The 21,352-nt window shown below is 43.6% G+C and overlaps 1 protein-coding gene across 1 annotated transcript in view; it reads right to left on the bottom strand.

The window, feature by feature from the left end:
• The window catches only part of WWOX (WW domain containing oxidoreductase), a 980,876-nt gene that overhangs the window by 912,774 nt on the left and 46,750 nt on the right, over positions 1–21,352 (bottom strand). Inside the window, exon 5 of the mRNA XM_065898642.1 lies at positions 10,138–10,244. Within this exon, the coding sequence (XP_065754714.1) occupies positions 10,138–10,244 (107 nt within the window). The remainder of the gene's footprint in view (positions 1–10,137; positions 10,245–21,352) is intronic.

Genomic DNA, 21,352 nt, shown 5'->3' with positions numbered 1-21,352 from the left:
CTCGTTTACGCCTCTCTATTTGTCCTTGCCTGGAAGATGTTATTGGCACAAGGACTGCTTCTCCTCTCTGCTTAATCCAACAACTGCTACGTCTGAGACTCTCTGTAAATGCCCCCATAATAAATATGAAAAACAATCTCAAGCATACTTTTTCTCGCTTAAATAATGGACCCTAAATGCCTAGTGGCCAGAAGCAGAACCTTCGACCACTGGCTGAACACCATCTGAAGATGAAATCCATCTCTTCCAAGCACGTCAAAACTGTTTAACAAGAACTCAGGGGGCCCCATATTAATGAAAGAATGCATCTGCATTGAGTTTCACATGATTGGGAGTGATGGTTTGGAGCTACCCATGTATGCTTGACTTTCACTCTTTAAAACTCAGCTGTAAATCACAGCCCTCGTTATGCGAAGGTTACAATGGATATAAAGTATGAAATATTCAGTTCAAGACTGAGTGAAAAAAACCAAAACTCACACACACAGACAAAAAGAAGACACGAAGATGGTGATCAAAGACAATGAATAACAGGCGAGATTAAGTCAATGCAAAATTTTCAGAATGAGAAATGAAATGCAAAACTTAGAGGAGAAGGACCAATCACAAGTTTTAGGCATTCTGGAGACAGAGGAAACTCAGAATATTTTAGCAACCAATTATGTCTATGAGAGGAATGAATAATTTATTATCTGATAAAGAATCTTTCCAGAGCCTATGAAGAGGAAGGTCAAAGAGGCAGCTTCAGTGCAAGAGTACATATACACTACATAGCACTTGAAATGGAAGTCTCGGAAGAGCTTCCTTGGGGGAGGGGAGGTTTCATCAACTCCATCGGGTTACAAGAAGCCACCTGGGAAGCCCTCTTCCCTAGGTAACCACAGGGACCCTTACATAATGAACAGAGAAACACGCAAATCCCTACGAAGACAATCTTTGGCCAAGTCCTTGAAAAAGAAAGGCCAGCCCTCCGACACAGCACACACCAGTAATTTTGGATTGGGTAACAAGATGGCGTTGGGGTCAGGAGATATGGCTTCAAATCTTGGATCTACCTGTAGCTGTGTGAGCTCAGGCAAGGCTCTCCCCCTCTTCCAGCCCCTAATGCCTCATCTGTAAGATGGGTTTAACACATGACATAAATATTTTACTGCTAAGGGCTAAGCAGAGTGCCTAGTACAGACAGCTATGAATATCCAACCCCACCTGCGGGTGATGATAATAAGATGACATTTTGTAAACAAAAATGTCCCAAGAGAGAACTCTAGACCCTTCGGGCGTGTGTGTATGTGCGTGTGTATGTACACGCTTGCTCGCTTATTGATTAAAGCAAGTGGTTTATATAGTTCTTGCTGGTTCGCCGACTTGTTTATACCATACTTCACTTATTGAAAATCCAATACTATACATAAAAACAATTTTTAAGGCAAAGAAATGAGGAACGAATCTAATGGCTGATGTGGGATGAACTCTTCCCAATAATCTATAACTGTTAATAATATTAATAGTTTTTATATTTTTGTTTAGCTAGAGATCATTCAAAACAATGGGGATGAGCCTTACAACTTGTGAAGCGTTGAATAACGATCAGCTTTTCCAAGCCAAGTCACCTGCTTAGACAGGCATCAGGCTCCTGGATCACCCACCCCATGCGCTGCATGCCTCCCCGCCCCCACCCCACCAACACACACACACACACACACACACACACACACACACATCACATAAAAGAAGGCATCGCACCTAAGGCCTTGGATCTGCAAAGGCCAATTATGGGATTTAAGCTCCTATTATCAAAGGAGAATGGGGAAATGCCTACAAACACCAAAGACATACACGATCGTAAAGTCACTGAGTGGATTGGAGAGAGCATGAAAGCAGCTGGATTTCTCCAGTGGTTCTTAAAAGTGCAAGCAATTTTTTACTCAGCATCCTCCCCGTCACTCCTTAATATCACGTCATGAAAACAGGTTGTCGGTATCTATTAAAAGCAGAGCAGGGCTTCCCTGGTGGCGCAGTGGTTGAGAGTCCGCCTGCCGATGCAGGGGACGCGGGTTCGTGCCCCGGTAGGGAAGATCCCATATGCCGCAGAGCGGCTGGGCCCGTGAGCCATGGCCGCTGAGCCTGCGCGTCCGGAGCCTGTGCTCCGCAACGGGAGAGGCCACAACAGTGAGAGGCCCGCGTACCGCAAAAAAAAAAAAAAAAAAAAAAAGCAAAGTGTTGGAACCCACGTGCCTAATACGTTGGCTGGTACCATGTACTCCATACCTGGAAGTAACAGTGAAATCACTACTTCCGATGCTTATCAATAAGGCTGCAATATGACATAATACTGTCACCTTTCCACATGGCTTCACTCCAACTAGATAAATAGACCCAGTATCAACGCTACTGAAAGCTAAGATAATTACAACACTTCACTCTCTCCAGCATCAAACCGTGTGGCCACAATGAGCTGAGCACGTGCTCTTCTCTCGCTAACATATGCATATTCCATTACCTCTGACTAATCAATCTTTCCTCGTACCCCTCGTCTCCCTGCCTTCTCAATAACCATTCTGATATAAACCACTGCTTGCTGTTCCTGATGACTGATCCCTTAATCATCTTTCCTAAATATATGCAAAGTATATTTCTTTGTAAATACAAAAGAAAAAGCAATCACATAAATAATTAAGATGGCTTTTCAAATGACAGTTGAGGGCTAATACAAGCTCCACTGGAAAATACTCATCAACAAACTAAATACACATCTATTAAAATGTAGGAGTCCAGACATATGAAGACAGAAAAAAGAATTAATTGCAACTCCATTGGAATCAGGCTGATAAACACCCTCCTTACAGCTCCTCTTTCAGCCACTTGGAGAGGTTAAGAAAAGTAAGCATCACTTTGTACTTTCATGTATGAATAAGAAATTATTATTAATAGCAGCGGTTAACATTTAATTGAACACTTAATCCCAGCAATCCCACTCCTGGGCATGTATCTGGAGGAAACCATAACTCGAAAAGATACATGCACCCCAATGTTCACTGCAGCACTATTTACAATAGCCGAGACACGGAAGCAACCTAAATGTCCACTGACAAAGAAATGGATAAAGATGTGGTCCTTATATACAATGGAATATTACTCAGCCGCAAATAAAAAACCGAAATAATGCCATTTGCAACAACGTGGATGGGTCTAGAGATTATCATAGTAAATGACGTCAGTCAGAGAAAGACAAGTATCATATGATATCACTCATACGTGGAGTCTAAAAAGATGATACAAATAAACTTATTTACAAAACAGAAACGGACTCATAGACTTCAAAAACAAACTTATGGTTACCAAAGGGGAAAGGCTGGCGGGGGGAGGGATAAATTAGGAGTTTGGGATTAACATGTACACACGACTATATATAAAATAGATAACCTACAAGGACCTACTGTAGAGCACAGGGAACTCTACTCAATATTCTGTAATAACCTCTATGGGAGAAGAATCTGAAAAAGAATGGATATATGTATAACTGAACTACTTTGCTGTATACCTGAAACTAACACAACAATATAAATTAACTGTACTCCAATATCAAATAAACATTTTTTAAAGAAATTATAATTAATAGCAGCAGCTAACATTTAATTGAACACTGAATCTATCACCAGCAATGTGTTAAATACACATACAGTCAATGCCTTAATACTCATAGGTACCTGAATCTCCTGGCACAGATACTAGTATTTAGATCTTACAGATGAAGAAACTAAGGTTTAGAAAAGAAACTTGCCCAAGGTCACAGAGTGTATCTGCTTCTAATCTTTGCCAATATAATGCAGCATATTTTAGAGCCATGTTTATCAACTGGAGATGACTTGCCTCCCCAAAAGACATATGCCCAAGAGGCATCTTGAAGACCACACTGCCTGCCTTTTCCAGACCTCTTGGAAATCTCGGGTAGATAACCCAAGAAAACACAAGAGTGGCCGAGCCGGATCCCTGTTGTCTGCTCCTGGCCAATGGTATGTCATCCTAACCAGTCGCTGGGAAGACTTGAAGTCTAGGCCAAATAAAAAGACCAGTTAGGAAAGCCTGGGCTTGCAGTCTTTCTCGGGGACCAAGCCTTCTGGCCAGCCTCAACATACTTGGGTCCCTCCTCCCTTCTGATAGGGGGATGGATACAAGATGCACTCTGGAGAATCAGGAGTGGGTCACCTAATCACTCCACGGTGGCGGGGGGGCCGTCAGCCCCTCTTCCAGGTCAGCCCACCCTGCCCACCTCACTGTCATCTCAATCCCCAGGAGATGCTGGAGCTTCACAACGTTCCTGGGCCCCCCATTCACTAACGAGCGGCCTCCACAGGCCAGCTAGCTCTCTGACACTGCCCATGTCACCCTTTACACGATAAGCAGGTTCAAGTAAGGCCTGGTACACGTCACGCAGGCTGGGCACTTAAAACAATCCCGTGCCCTCTTTGAATCCCCCTTCCACCCCAGCCATGGCCCCAGACCTTTTCCTCCCCGCACACACTGGTAGGTGCCTGGGCGACTGCAGGCCCACCTGCTCCAGCTCTAATCAACCTCCTTCCTCCCCAAGACCGGAAGTTTTAGAGATCCAAAATTTAGAACCTATAATAAAGTAAGAGGGAGGAGGGAGCCCCACTTTCAAAAGCCCTCCATTGGGATGCTGGAGTCCTGTTGTGGCTGTGTATAAGATGCATTCTGATAGCTAATCATCTATTGTTCTTCTCAGACAACACCCCTTGGAGGTCTTCAGATCTCAGAATGGAGTGTGGGGTGTGCCAGACCTCCATAAACAGAGCGACAAAACCCCACTCCAATAAGTACTTAGGAAAGAGTAAGCCACAGCACTGCAGGGATTCAGACACACCTGAGTCCCAGACTTGGAGAACGCACACAGAGCTCTCACATACAGACAGTGCTGCTGAGGAAAAGAGAAGCCACTCCATCCCAAAAATAGGAAGACGAACTTCCCACTCAGCCAGCCATCTGGGGTCCTTGAAATACCCAGGAGAAAATTTAAGCATGTGTCTTAGAAGTAAGGGACATGAGCAAGTAATCCACTTGAGGATATGAATGAGGTAAACCACATCCTCATACGGTTACTGCTAGCAACACAGGCAGGAACCTCATTTCCAGAGGTTCTGTACTTAAATATAACTGGGGACTCATGGACGCCCCCGTCCTCCCTCTCTTTTTAATTATGCTAAATAGATCGGCCCTTTAACAGGGTAGTTCATTTCTGCACTGTCCACATTACCCAATTTTAATTGTTTTCAATGCTTCTCTTATTTCTAACTTTGGAGCATCTAAAACATCTCAGCAGGAGAGCATTTCCCGTTGAAATAATCAGTAGTAGTAGTAATTACATATATGCTCTCAATATAATTCCATGTGGAATGTGGTGCCATTTAAGTTATATTTTACAAAAGAGCTGGATCTCCCCCACAAAGTGTCCTGAGGACTCCATAAAGGACATCTTGAATGAAAAGCGATTGCTTAGGACAATAAATAACGGACATCAGAGCAGCTTCCTCTGAGAAATATGATTAATCCTGACATTCATCACTCCAATAGCATCTAGTAATTTTTAAAGCAAAGCCTGGAACAGGTAACGCGCGCACACACACGAGGCTGGACGTGGTAGAAAAGCTGGGCCGTGGGGTGGAGGCCAGATGGACACACCAGGACCCACCTCCGCGCTCACCAGCTGTGTGACTCTGGGGGAATCCCTTCACCTTTCTGAAACTCCACTGGCTCCCCTGTGAAATGGGGAAAAGCAGGTTTTTGCATCATCTTAAATAAGGGACACAGGGGCTTCCCTGGTAGCACAGAGGTTAAGAATCCACCTGCCAATGCAGGGGACCCAGGTTCAAGCACTGGTCCAGGAAGATCCCACATGCTGCGGAGCAACTAAGCCTGTGCGCCACGACTACTGAGCCTGTGCTCTAGAGCCCGTGAGCCACAACTACAGAAGCCCACGCACCTAGAGCCCGTGCTCTGCAACAAGAGAAGCCACCGCAATGAGAAGCCCTCGCACCACAACGAAGAGCAGCCCCCACTCGCCACAACTAGAGAAAGCCCACACACAGCAGCTGAGACCCAGCACAGACAAAAAACTTTAATTTAATTTAATTTAAATAAATAAATAAAAGGGATACAAAAGGCCCTGACCTGGACGGGGCACATGACAGGGACTCAATAAATGGTGGCTGTTAGATGCCGGGTGGTGGACGTGAGAGTTACATTCCACTGGCTTGGAGGCAGACATGACTGTCAGGGACGCAGCGATTTGGGCAGGGCCAGAAGAGAAACACCAGGCAGGGAGGAACTCCATTCCCAGAGCCTCAGCACGTGTGAGCCAATGCTAAGCTAAATGCCCAAAGACCTCGGAGCGAGCTTTTGCTGCAACAGAAAACTTTGGATCATTGTGAGAATCTCCGGCACGGCGCCACTGTGTTGCAGTACCTTCCAGGCTCTGTTTGTGATGTGATTCATGCCAGATAAAGTACGGACCTCGAGAAACACAAGAAGGTGGCATCTACTAACGTGCCAGACAAAACCCCTATGCAGAGACCAGGTAAGGAAAGGCCTGGAGGAAACCAAGTAGCACAGACCCAGGGTGGGGACATGGGGACAGGTCACGGGGAGGCGGCTCCACGCAGGTCGCTGAGGCAGCTTCTCACACACTCTGTACTCTGGTAACGGTGCAATGAGGCGAAATGGTAATGACGGCTTTTGGTGCTAAATTGGAGCTTCCATAATCAGAATCTAGGGGGAGTAAGGAATGTGGTCCAATGGGGTTCACAGAGAACAAGTGAACAGACGAGAGACGATAAAAGGGCTGAGTTTCTTCAGTCTACAACCTCTAAAATCTAATGTGAACATTTGAAATTCCATGTGAGTGTAGTTTGGTTTTCTTTCCTATTTCCTCTATTCACATCCCTGACAGCGAATATTTTTGGATAATTCTTCCTGTGGGGGAGTTGTTTGCTGGTCGTCCTCAAGTTACTCTACGCGAGAATGTATCTACACAATGATAAATGCGGGCTTCTGAAACTGACTCACAGGGACCCAGTTATGGCTTAGAAAGCAAGAAAGAAAAACTAAATGGCGGGTCTTTGAGATCATCCTGTTCAACCTTCTCTTTTAGAGACGAGGAAACGGGGGCACCAAATGGATCAAGAGACTTTCCAAAGTCCCACAGTTAATGAGGGCAGATCCAAAAATTTCTGCCCCTACGCATCAAACAAGAGTGATAATGGGATAAATCCAGATGAATCTGTCCTCATATATGACGGGAAAGGAAGACAGCTTTTAAAATGCATAGATAACTGGGTTTGAGCATTATCTTCCAAGTCTGGTTTAAACATTAGTTATCACATTGTACAAGATGGTTCTGACACTGGAATTTGATTTTTTTTGTCCAAATATGATGTCACATGGGCAAAATTTTACAAGTTTGATACTCCCTGCTGCTCGATCCCAGGTACCGTTCTAACATTTTCGGTGGAGGCAGAAATTGGCCCAACTTACTAGATGAAAACTGGAAACGGCTACCCAAGCTTTAAGTCCATCTGCCCTCTGAATCAATGGGTCCACTGCGAAAATTCTGCCCTACGGTGTATTCACAAAAGCATGTATCAAGAACGCTCACTGCAGCAGAGATTAGGGTCAATTTTGGATGAAAATGTGAGAGAGACTGAACTTTAAGAGAGCATCACTTGGAAGAGCAGAACAATGACAACAACCTCCATGTCCACCAAAAAGGGAGACTGGTTAAATAATGACAGCATAAACACGTGATAGAGTATCATACAGCAGCTAAAAGCAATGAGGATGACCTCTATGCACTGGTAAGAAAAAAACCCTCCTCTACTAGTAAGTGAAAAAAAATCAAGGTACATAACAGTATGTAGGTGTGTCGCGTAGTATGCACAACCTTTTTCTGGAAGAACACGCAAGAAACAGTTAGTGATAGTTACCTCCCAAGAGAAGAACTGCAGAGGACTTTCACTTTTCGTTTTATACACTTTATGAAGATTCAAACCATATGCATGTATTACCATTCGCTCTCTGCACATCTCTGAAGATTGCTCTATACCACCTAGTGGAGGTTATTGTATTTTTTAACTTTGGAGTTAGAAAGATGCTAAGATAACTGGAAAAAAGCGGGCCCTGTTTTCTTTTTTTTTTTTTAATTTAACTCAAAATAATGAATCCAGTGAGATCACGACAAGAGTTCACTTGAAATATACTGAACTTGAAATTCTGCTTGAAAAAACAGAAATAAATCTCCCTTTTCTTGACTTTCATAACTTCTCAGTCCAGAACACTGGACATTCTCTTAAACAGACCATGGTGTATTTCTTCGGATGGCAAGAAATCTTCCACGCTTTTCAGAGAATGAAGACAGTCTTGGCAAGGATTATCCAACCCGTTCATGCTCTGCTCCAGGCACCTGTCTCCCCCTCACCCCACTCCCGCCCCCACCCCAGGGCCACTGCACAGGCCACCCCCTCTGCCCGGTTTGACCCTTCTCCCACCTTCCCCTGATCCTTCTTGAGATCTCGGCTCAGTCACCTCTTCTTGGGGACTCCCAAGTGTCCTCCACCTCCCTGGCATTACTCAGCACTCTGGAGCGCCACATCCTTTTTTCGTGCCACTTTCCATCATTTCAAGTTTACACTGATGTTTGCCTTTCTTTGGATTGAGCTGTCTTCCACCCTCAGCTGAAAGCTCTACAAGGACAGTGGCAACACCTGTTTTTCCTTAACACCAGACGCCCAGTGCCTCTGACAGTGGGGCACTTCACAAATACGGGAACGAATGAATGCAGTCTGGACATCACTCCAAAGCCCAGCGACGTGTTAAAAAAATCAACCAACCTGTGTCACTCTGGCTCAAACCCTCTCATGTCACCACTGACTCAGAGCCCCTTGGCAACCTCCTCCCGCTTCACTGCCCTCCAGCCACGCTAGCGTCCCTGCTGATCCTAGAATCCTCCGGGCACGCCCCTACCTCCATTGCACGTGTGTAGGAAGTATTCCCCCTGACTTCTGCACAGCTTACCATTTTACTACCTTCAGACCCTGGATCAAATGTCACAACTTTAGAGAGGTCCCGGCTGGCCACCCGATCTGAAATAATCCACGCTGTCAACTCCTGGCCCCTCACTCTGCTCTAGTGTCCTGCACTGCATTTATAACCTGACATTACATTAAATATTAAACTTAATTATCCCTTTAGGGTCTGTTTCTCCTACCTAGAAGCCCATGAGTGCAGGTACTGTGTTTTATTCGACGCTATTACCCTTAACCCCAACAGCACCGCAGGCCCTCAATGAATGTTTCTGCACAGGCATATCAACGCCAACATCCGCACAGAGAGAGAAAAGCAAAAAGGAGAAACCAGAGACAGGGTTAAAGCTGGCTACTTTGTCATCCTAAAACCCGTAAATAACCTCTTAGTTGTATCCACGGGCGTCAACCACATTTTGTTTTTCTTAATAAATGAGTTGAATGAGTAAACATTCTCAAACCTCTGACTAATAAAGCAGATGACACTGACAATGAACTATAAACAAACTATGAAAGGGCTTGTCCTTTCATTCATAAAATAAACAAAGTGAATATGACTTTAAAAATAAAGAAAACATTATTCCAAGAGCAATAAACTTTATGAACTGTACTAAAACCTCCATGTGTTTATCCCAGCATGTATATTTGACAATTAAAAAAAATCAGGACTTCCTGGGGGCGCAGTGGTTAAGAATCCACCTGCCAATGCAGGGGACACGGGTTAGATCCCTGGTCCGGAAAGATCACACATGCCGCGGAGCAACTAAGCCCGTGCGCCAAAACTACTGAGCCTGCGCTTTACAGCCTGCAAGCCACGCGCCACAACTACTGACCCCATGTGCCACAACTCCTGAAGCCCACGTGCCTAGAGACCGTGCTCCGCAGCAAGAGAAGCCACCGCAATGAGAAGCCCGCACGCAGCAATGAAGAGTAACCCCCGCTCAGTGCAACTAGACAAAGCCCGCACGCAGCAACAAAGACCCAATGCAGCCAAAAATAAATAAATAAATAAATTTATTTTTTAAAAAATCAAGCACTCACTTACCCATTCTCCTAAAATGCGTGACACGGCTTCATTGGCTCTTGTCATGTTCCTGCAGGCCAGGATCACATGTGCACCATGGAGGGCGAAAGTTTTGGCAGTTTCAAACCCTACGGTTTAAAGGAAAATCAAATTTAGAAAACACAAATGCAAAGCACTGAGCCATACTGAATGGCCTTTATTGAGTGCCAAACGCATTACCCTAGTGGTTCTCGACCAGACTCGATTGTGCCCGCTAGAAGATATTTGCAAATAACTTGAGACGTTTTTTCAGTAGTCACAGTTTGAGGTGGCGTGCTACTGGTATCTAGCGGGTAAAGGCCAGGCATGCTACAAAATATCCTACAATGCACAGGACAGCCCCCTCAGCAAAGAATCATCTGGCTCAAATATCTACAGGGTTGAGGTTGAGCAAAGCTGCCCCAGGAACCAAGTGATTTCAAAGGTGAAGGCCAAGCCACAGGAGAGCTCGCAGCATAGCCAGTCTTTGAACCACTACTTAGTAACAACCAAATCGTGTGATCAGTATAAAGAGTAAGGATACATAAATATTTAGACATGGTCACTGCCCTCCAAGAGTTTACAGTCTAATAAGAGAACACAAACCTGGAAAGTAAAACAACAACATTTGTTAAGTTCCTGACAATGTGCTCTGCACTATTTCCAGCACTTCTGCTTCCAGCAATGGCAACTAGGTTTCCTAGACCCACCCTCCCACTAAGAACAATTAGAAAAGCTGGACAAAACAACACACACACACACACACACACACACACACACACACACCCTCTCTGAAGGCATCAGAGGAACACTATGCTTGAGAATTTGGGGGGCCAACATCTGGAAAAGCTGAAAAGCCAAGAGAGGTGAGCCAGCATTTGGTGCTTCTATACCCAGTGAAAACACCCTTCAAAAATAAAGGTGAACAAAATTTTTAACAAACAAAAGCTGAGGGACTATATCACCAGCATGTCTACACTAGAGGAAATACTAAAGAATGCTCTTCAGATAGGAGGAAAATGACCCTAGATAGAAATCTGGAGATGCGGAAAATGACAGAGTAACATAAAGGGTAAATAGATGAAAAAATCTAAATGATAATAGTAATAGTTTGTAAATTTTACAATACCTAGTGAGCATTACTATACTGATAATAAGGACATATAACCTAGGAGGAAAGTACTTGGTATTAAAATATTCTAAGACCCTTGCATTGTCCAGGAAGTGATAAAATACTAATCTGTATGAGACCTTAATAAGTCAAAAATATAATCTCTACAATTACTGCTGAGAGATGTAATGCCTCCAATTACCACTGAGAGAACAGTAAAATAATACAAATTTAACCAGTTAATACAAAGGGGAAGAAGAATAATTTTTTAAAAAAAAGGCAAGGGGCTTCCCTGGTGGCGCAGTGGTTGAGAGTCCGCCTGCTGATGCAGGGGACACGGGTTCGTGCCCCGGTCTGGGAGGATCCCACATGCCGCGGAGTAGCTGGGCCCGTGAGCCATGGCCGCTGAGCTTGCATGTTCAGAGCCTGTGCTCCACAACGGGAGAGGCCACAACAGTGAGAGGCCCGCGTACCGCTAAAAAAAAAAAAAAAAAAAAGGCAAGAACAAGGAATGTAAAACAAGTTAGATAAATAGAAAGCCAATAATAAAGTGGTATATTTAACCCCAAATATATCTGTAATTACACTAAAGTAGACTAAAAATTGCAATCAAAAGACAAAGACTGTCAGACTGAACAAAACACATATACAATATGCTCCTTACAGAAGTGCGTATGTTATGTTTTATACCCTTAAACATAAGGATAAAGAAAATTAAAAGAATGGGAAAAGATATACCATGTAAAGATGAACCAAAGGAAGTATTATAAGAGAAAAACTGAATATTTCATAATGGTAAGTTCTAATCCATAAGGAATATGTGACAATTCTAAATGTATACACATACACACATGTCAAAAGTTCACAGGATTAAGAAGAGAAATAGAGAAGTTCATAATCAGAGTGGAAGATTTTAACCTATCAGTAACATAAAAATGTCGATAAACAGGAAAGAATAGAAGATCTGAAAGTAACTGATCAACTGGAAATAACTGAATATGCTTGAACACTGAACACAACTGCAAATGTATATTCAAATACTTAAAGAGTATTTACCAAAATTGAACATGTGCACGGCCAGAAGTCTCAACCAATTTCAAAAGATTAAAATTGTAAAGCAGGGCCTTGACCACAGCAGAATAAAATCAGACCTCGACACAAGATCCTAGAAAACTCCCTTATCTGGAAACTAAGCAACACATTTCTAAATAAGAAACTGTGACTCCAAAAATTACAATGAAAATCAGAAAATATTTTAAACTGAATTATTACAAAAATTCTACATATCAAAACTTACAGAACACAGGTAAAGCCATGGATGAAGGCCAATCTATAGCCCTAAATACATATATTAGAACAGAAAATGAGCTCAGCATCTATTAAGTAAGAAAAAATTTAAAGCAGCTAATTACCTAAAGAAAGCAGAAGGAAGGCAATGAAAATAAAGACACAAAATTAAAACAAACATAAAATACAGAGGAACAAAGAATCCAAAAGTCATTTCCTTGAAAAATGTAATAAAACTGAAAAAGGGCTAGCGAGAGAGACAGAGAGAGCGTGTGCAAGCGAGCACCAGGACACACACTTGAGTGTACAAGTGAGCACACAAATGGCAGATAGCAGGGGAGAACAAAAGGACATCACTACAGATCCTATTAAAAAGATATGATGGGGACTTCCCTGGTGGCGCAGTGGTTAAGAACCCGCCCGCCAATGCAGGGGACATGGGCTCAAGCCCTGGTCCGGGAAGATCCCACATGCTGCGGAGCAACTAAGCCTGTGCGCCACAACTACTGAGCCTGCGCTCTAGAGCCCACGAGCCACAACTACTGAGCCCGTGTGCCACAACTACTGAGCGTACATGCCACAACTACTGAAGCCTGCACGCCTAGAGCCCATGCTCCACAACAAGAGAAGCCACCGCAATGAGAAGCCTGCGCACCACAACGAAGAGTAGTCCCTGCTCACCGCAACTAGAGAAAGCCCGCATGCAACAACAGAGACCCAACGCAGCCAAAAATTTTCAAATTAAAAAAAAAATTTTTTAAGTAAAAATAAAAAGATATGATGAACAACTTTACACCAATAAATTTAAGACAGAGGTGAGAAAGACAAATTCCCAGAAAGACACCACTTAAAGATTGCTGCAAGGAGAGAAAGAATGAAAAAAATGTGTATTTTTAAAGAAAATTCTCAAAATGAAAACTCTGGATCCATTTGTCTTGGACAGTAAAGTCGACCAAACGTTTAAGAAAATAAAAACACCAACCTTACACCAACTCTTCCACAGAATAGAAAAAGAAGAAAAACTCAACTATTTTATAAGACTTGAACTCATTAGGGAAATGCAAATTAAAGATAAAGTGAGATAATACTGCATACCTACTACTACAATGGCTATAATTTTTTTAGAAATTAAAAATAATAATGACCACACCAAATGTTGGCAAAAATGGGGAGCAACTAGAACTCTTAGACATTACTGATGTGAAAAGAGAAAGGAGAGGGGAGGGGAGGGGAGGGGAGGGGAGGATCTCATTCCAGAGCTTGAACATCACCCCATTGTTCTAAAGTGTAAAATACCACATCTTGTAAGCTATGTGGAAAACCATACAGAGCACACTGCACCAACAAAGCAATCAATTCTACTAGAGAAGGTAGCAATGTAATTCAGCCAAAGCCATGTCAAATGATCAGAGATTACTGCTTCCAAGATAATGTTAATATGTATGAACAATCAGAGAATCATTATCTTACTGAGACTGCCATGTGAAAGAGTCAAGCAAAGGTCACGCATTCATATCACTTCCATACATCTAATCTTCATGGAGGCCAGTCTATTTATATAAACTAGTTCTCAAGGGAAGCCAGCACAGCATAGTGGAAAACTCAAACTCACGAGTTTGACACATATGTGTTGACCCAGCTCCAGCTATTTATAAGCTATCAGACCTAAGGCTGTGCCTTTAACCCATTAGAAACTCAGTCATTTTTCTTAAAATGGGGAGTGAATAGTAAACACACACTAGGAACCTAATATAAACACAGTAGGTGGGAAAACAAATGTTAGTTCCCAATCCTTTCCAAAATCCAGTTCAGTGCAAAGTCCTGATTTATATGAACTAGCAAATATAGTACAGCCATCATGACTGAAAAAAACTCTCTCCTAGGTCTGCTCCCAACAGCAAGCCATGAGCTAACTGGTTTTAACACCAACCAGAATCTAAAGAAATTAGCTACAAGATCTGCCACTCCATTTGTCTGAGTACTGGCTTAAGAACACACTTGAACTTTGTTTATGCCGAGCACTATATCCCAAGATATTCACTTACCATTATCTAAGGATTACCTTCTATACTTGACTCTGAGGTTAAAGTAATTACACACAAAATTTCAAATCTGAAATACTGCACATCTAAATCTGTTTGCCTCCTCTTTGATGTCTGTACTAAAATGTGCTGGGAGCTGTATCTTCAAGGCAAGAAACAACAACCTGAAATTTACTCATTTGGATCCATGATGCCAATTTCACCCCTTATCCCCAGTGAGCAAAAGGCACCCAGATCATTTGGGGAAAGAGAGAGAAGTACAACAACAGGTTTTGTAGCCCAGCTGTTCCAAAACTGGATGGGTGCGGGCATGGGACAAAATCTTGCTGACTGATGTGCTACATCAATCAAGCTAATGAAATGCTGACAGCCATATGGAGGTACAGCATGAAGTGGCCAAGAACGACTTCACTTGCAATCACAGGACTTTTCACACCCGGATCTTGTTGAAAATGATGGACTCTGTGTCCCTACAAAATTTCCAGGTCAGGACAATCATCAGACATATTTCTCATCACATTTTCATCCCAGAGTGTTAAAAAAAAAAAAAAAAAAGTCACACAGGGGAGTGGGAGAAGATGGTGGATACAATGCCTCGTCATTCATTAGCAAACATATTTTTAATGGACTGAAGAAGCATCGATTCAACGCAGGTCCAGGCAGGCCCCAGGGCTTTATTTATCTAATTTACCAGGACAACCGTAAACTCCTTAGAATCTGTGCTTTTTTCATCTCTATGGCCCATAGCACTAACGCCCCAGTAAGATTCAATAAATAACTAACTTCCTTTCAAACAATGAATAAACACTGGAATCCTGCAAAGATACTGCTCACTGCAGTTTTGAATGACACTACCTAGGAATCTGTGAGGGAAAAGGGCATGTCGCTTTGCTATCAAAATTTATTTTCCCAGACAAACTTGTTAAGTCACGCCGTCTCACTTGACAAAATAACCTATGGCAAAAGACTTTTTATTACCAAAAAGAGCACATCTGACACTATGGCGGCAACAGGCTGCAGGCACCACTCTGCACCCTCTCTCCTTTAGATAATTCCTGACTGTAGCTATGGTTAAACCATCTGTCCCTGTGTCATGTAAAATTACACTCTGAGTTTTACATCTATCTTCCTTTATCTAAGCCATGTGTTACATATTGCTAGTCTACTTTTAAAAGCTGCAACGGACAACTCTGTCTTCTTACCCTGTACAACTGCCTTTGGAGCAACACGAAGCAGGGATATTTCAAAAGATGATGGTTTAACATGAAGGACAGTAACACTTTTATAGTAAACCATATCTCTTGAGTGTGGAGTTTTATAAATTAAAAAAAAGTTTAATAATGCTACCTACTGCTAAAATCCAAGAAAAGCCCATGAGAATAGCATCCCTCACTCCCATAATAATGCAGCTGATGACCAGTTTAATTAGCTAAATGTAGTAGTGCTAAGCCAATACTGCAGTGCCAAAGTTTGCACAAGATAATGAAGGCAATGGTTTACTAAATTTAATAACCTGATTCATCTTCTAAAAAATTAACTTTATGACAATGTTTAAATGGAACCAGCTTAACTGCATGGAGGTGGCAAGAGTGCGTCCAGAGGAATATTTAAAACTAAAACTAATAATATACGGGCTTCCCTGATGGCGCAGTGGTTGAGAGTCCGCCTGCCGATGCAGGGGACACGGGTTCGTGCCCCGGTCTGGGAAGATCCCACGTGCCGCGGAGCAGCTGGGCCCGTGAGCCATGGCTGCTGAGCCTGCACGGCCGGAGCCTGTGCTCCGCAACGGGAGAGGCCACAGCAGTGAGAGGCCCGCGTACGGCAAAAAAAAAAAAAAAAAAAAACTAATAATATAAAGAAAATAATGGAAGACGTTTTAAAACAATGGGCATCATCAGTTTTCCAGCACTTGTTACGTCTGATCCAATCAGGAAAACCAAGTGGCTGTGGAGATTTAATATTTCCCTGACTTGGGTTTCAAGCTTTGCATACAAACATTAAAGTACCAGAAAAGGGAAAACATACCAAAAAAATATTAAATGCCTGCTTATCTTACACTAGGTTTCCGTGTCTAGTATAGAGGTTCCACACTGGTAATCACAGCGTAAATCAAGCCCACAGACTTGTTTCCTTTGGCCCACATTTTGCCTCCCTCCTCCCTTTTTCTCTCTCCATCCTGCCCTCTCTTGCATCCTTTTATTCCCCCTTCCTTCCTAGTACAAATTACTTGCCAGCATTAAAATCCTGGGGCAATTATATATCCAAACTCCAGAGAAGTTGGATTAGATGTCAATTTCTCTGTAAAAGCTTACAACTGGAACATACTGGGCTCCCAATTCCACTTGGTGACCAGCAGGCGGTCTGAGGAGCCCCTGCAGGCTAGACATGGGCTTTAGGCTCTCCTTTTGGCCACAGTCACCACCCCCGATGCTGGCGTCACCTGCCAGGCTACTGTGGGCATCTGATGCTCAGACACACACCACGAGGGGGCAAGATCCCTGCCAGAGACAATGGCTCAAGCCTGACCACGAAACTGCCTCAATCAGCATCCTCACGTGGGATCTGCCGTATCTCAAAGAAGGCTTCACACCGACCTGCTTGAGATTTTTTTTTTAAGGCGTGTCAAACCCCACTCTGTCAAGCACAAGGAGGCCAGGATGCTACCAACGCCTGGAAGAAATGGCAGCAGTGCTCAGCTTTGCACAGGAAAATACAATGGTAATGATGCAGGAACCTGCAGGGATTTGGGTCTGTGGTACCAGTTCCTTTTCCCACCTACCCTGCATTTCCCAAATGTCCCTGAGTGGTCGCAGGAACTCTGGACCTAGAACGACTTTGGGACCAAAGGGCATAAAAATGAACCGGTCAAGCGAAAAAGAGACTGGGTGCATGGCAAAACAAGATCAGAGACCGGCAAGGATTCGGGCATGGAGTAGCACTATGAATTATCATTATTCGTGTTGTTACTACGGTTGTGGTTATTTAAGCCATTTAAGATACCTCTGGTGGTCATGCAGAAGATAACTGCCTGAAGCCTTGGAAACAGCCAGCAGGGATGAGATACCTTCTTATGCTGAACAGCTAAGGGGAAAATGAGAAAACCACTGGGAAGCAGAAAGCCTGAATCTAAGTCTGAGGCACTATCCAAGGTCTCCAGGGATGCCATCCGTGCCATGGGTGAGGTTGGCAATAGGTTTACCCAGACGGGGAATCCGGGGAGGGGTGGTGGGTTTGGGCCTGGTGGTGGAAGGGGATAGAACAGTGGCTGCACCCAGTGAGACTCACAGGCAGGTCGGACAGATGGGGACGGAGTCACAGAATCCCCAGGCACACAGAACATCAAGGTGGGAAGCCAGGCCCCAAAGATACCAACAAAGTTCCCGCTGAAGTCAGAGCTAAGAACGAGGCCATTTCTCTCTCCAGTGCTTGGAAGGTTCCTTCTGGTTTGAGTTTTTTAATTTTCCCCAAATTGTGGATTTACTTGGGCAGTGTCCCCATTTACTGTAAATTATGGTTTTAATTATCAATTTTATTAAGATGCCCAAAGGAGCTGGGGCTTACAACACAGTAACTTCTAATGGGTTGCTATTATTAACTTATAATTGTGAAGCGCTGGAGACAAATGTTACTTGTAACTGTACCCAATTAAAAGGCCACATGGGCTTCCCTGGTGGCGCAGTGGTTAGGAGTCCACCTGCCAATGCAGGGGACACAGGTTCGAGCCCTGGTCCGGGAAGATCCCACATGCCGTGGAGCAACTAAGCCCGTGCGCCACAACTACTGAGCCCACGTGCCACAACTACTGAAGCCCGAGCACATAGAGCCCATGCTCCACAACAGGAGAAGCCACCGCAATGAGAAGCCCACGCACTGCAACGAAGAGTAGCCCCCGCTCGCCACAACTAGAGAAAGCCTGCGTGCAGCAACGAAGACCCAACGCAAGCAAAAGTAAATAAGTAGATTAAAAAAAATAAAAAGTAAAAGGCCACAGAGATGGTGATTTCTCCCCTCTGCACCATCATCCCCCCACCTCCCGCCCTCAGAACATACCACTAAAGCAACCTGTAAGAACCAATCAACAAGTTGCAGAATCTTCCAGCACAAGGCGTCTCCCTCCCTGGAGATCAACTGACACGTATAGAGCAAGAAGATGAGCCTAATGTCTTCCATCCTGACTTAGATCTTGGGACAATTCAAATTTGGGGACAATGTTTGTGTTATAAACCACTAGCTTTAAGGATGCGAGTTTCACCCACATTCTCCTATGAGTATCAACACAAGGACCTTACTTTCCTAACTGACCCGATTAATGTAAACAAAGTTCTGGTGACACGACATTGACCACGATACTGAAATCTGACGCTCCAAGGGCATTTCCCAGGAAATTCGAGGAGATGCAGTCCCTACAACTCTAAGATCAAGACCGCAAAGGCAGCGACCCGGTAATCCAAAGACTTGGAGATTGTGCTCAGTGAACACTAACCACAGCTTCCAACTCGTAAGAAATGACAGAACTACAGAGACCTCTCCAGAAGAAGTCACAGCCAGCCCTGCTTTTACATGTAGGCTTTCTATACAGCTACGTACAAGTACCACACAGAGGCTCCTCCACGCCCAATAACAGAAATAAGATCCTAAATATAAATATTTACCAAAGAAGGATGCCAATCCAAGCGATGAGAAGAGAGAATCAGGAAATGACCGGCTCACTTGCAGTACCTTTTTGAAACATCGACAGGCTGCGTTTACATGCTCTGGGCAGTATAATGCAGACACCATGTTTTGTAAAGCTAGATTATAAATTCCAACTGACTGCCCAGGATCTCTCAAGAGGCAAGACTGACCCCAGGCTGCCCACCAGTGCTGCCACTGAGCTGGCTGAATTAGGTTCTCACCTGACCTGCCAGTAACAGTCCAGATTCCAGTGTGTTAGCAATCACAGTGAGAAAAGTACCCAAAGACTACAATTAACACGGTGCTAGGCAACCCAGAGAAGACAGATTCTGTAAGGGCAACTAAATCCAGCAGTATCCATGTCATTAAGGGTGTGGGGGCAACAGGCAACCTCACAGATTAACAGGGGAGGGGCTGCGGAGTGGAATATAAAATGGCTCAACATCTTTGGGGGCAACTGGACTCTATCCAAGTGTTCGTGGACATGCCCTTTCACCCAATTATTCCGTAACCAGAAATGCAGCCTATAAATATACTTGCCCACATGGGCAAACAATGTGAGGGGATATTCAATCAGCATTGTTCGTAACAGCCAACAACCTGGAATCAACCTAAACGTCCATCAATTAGGTGAAATAAATTTATGGCACACACAGAAAAGAACGAGATGAAACGAGATGGATACAAGAAAACACGGCCGTGTTCTGTCATTAAGAAAAAAAAGAAATCAAAGTACAGATTAGCCAGCAAGTATGATCCCACGGGTGAAACAAAAAGAGGGGACATACATGCTTAAATATGCACTAACATTGATAATTTCAGCAAAAGAGCTATTATTGGTCAGGGGCAAGGAAGCCTTATTTTCCATCTGATAACATCTATCCTGTTTCCATTTTTAGCACGGTGCGTGCATGCCTGTTAGGGTAAGAAACTCAAAATTAAAAACTGAATGGTATCTAGTGGACCATTTCTAAGCCTTTATAAACTTTAATACAGAGAAATCAAGGCAAGGAAGAAAGGAAAAAAGGAAAACCCGTTCTCATTCCAAACGCTCTATTTTCAGAGAAGACTGTAGAAAGACGAGGACCACCCAGGAGGGTGTTACTACATGCTGAGCACTGTGGCCAGGTGTTTTCTGAGATACATTATCTAATCGAAGGCACACTTCACAAAAACCCTACTAAGCGCCACTGTCCTCATCCCACAGATGAGAAAACCGACAATCCCAGGGGTTAAGGGGACTCACTGAGATCAGAGGGCAAAAATGGAGAAGGATCCCCAAGTGGTGTAGCCTGAGCTCAAGGCAGGGGGGCCCTCAAACCACCACACTCACCATGTGAGTTCCAGGCACACACCAGGAGCTCCTTGAGGGCAGGAGAAACCAATCTGGAACACAGCTCACCCGGCCCAACTGTCTGCTAACTCTACCTGTTAAATATGACGTAGAGAATTTGATACATGTTCTTTGTGGCTGTTATGACGTATGTTCACATTTGTAGCATTCACATAATGTAAGCTAAACTAAGCAACTGTCCTTCTGAAAGAGAGAGAAATGGTCCAAATGCCGTGGGCCTCAATGTCAACAGTCTACCAATGCTTATTTCTTTTCTGTGTTACCATGTCGAGGCAAAGAATTGAGGCCTCGTCAGCTACTCTGTTACATAAAAGTACTTACTTTACGGAATCTGTCCCCAAACCGTGAGGCATTATCAAATTATCTTCTCTCTTATTTAATATTTCATCACGGGGCTCAGAATTAACACCATCCTTCGCTTTCACAAACGCATCTCTGTGTAAGGCCTATGAGACGGGAAAACTAATCCACAGAAATAAACTTTCTCTCCACGTTCTCCAAGGTCAATAACTTAAAAGTATGGACTTAATTTAACCCTGCCTCTATGCTTTCAACCAATGAGTTGTTTTACAAGGGACAATCTTAACACCATGGCCGTTCTAAGTTATGCTCGAATTTTCTCTTTAATTTCTAAAAGGCTTCAGTGCCAAACTTAAAAGGACTATCCTTATTAAAATCAAAGATAAAGACCACCCCCTATAAGAAGAAAGTCATGCCACGTTGGATTTTTTAACAAAGTGCACGGCACTT

This window comes from Phocoena phocoena, chromosome 20, assembly GCF_963924675.1.
Source record: "Phocoena phocoena chromosome 20, mPhoPho1.1, whole genome shotgun sequence".
NCBI classification, from domain to species: Eukaryota; Metazoa; Chordata; class Mammalia; order Artiodactyla; family Phocoenidae; genus Phocoena; species Phocoena phocoena.
Note: the sequence above shows the minus strand (reverse complement) of the source record. Positions and strands in the feature narration are given on the sequence as shown.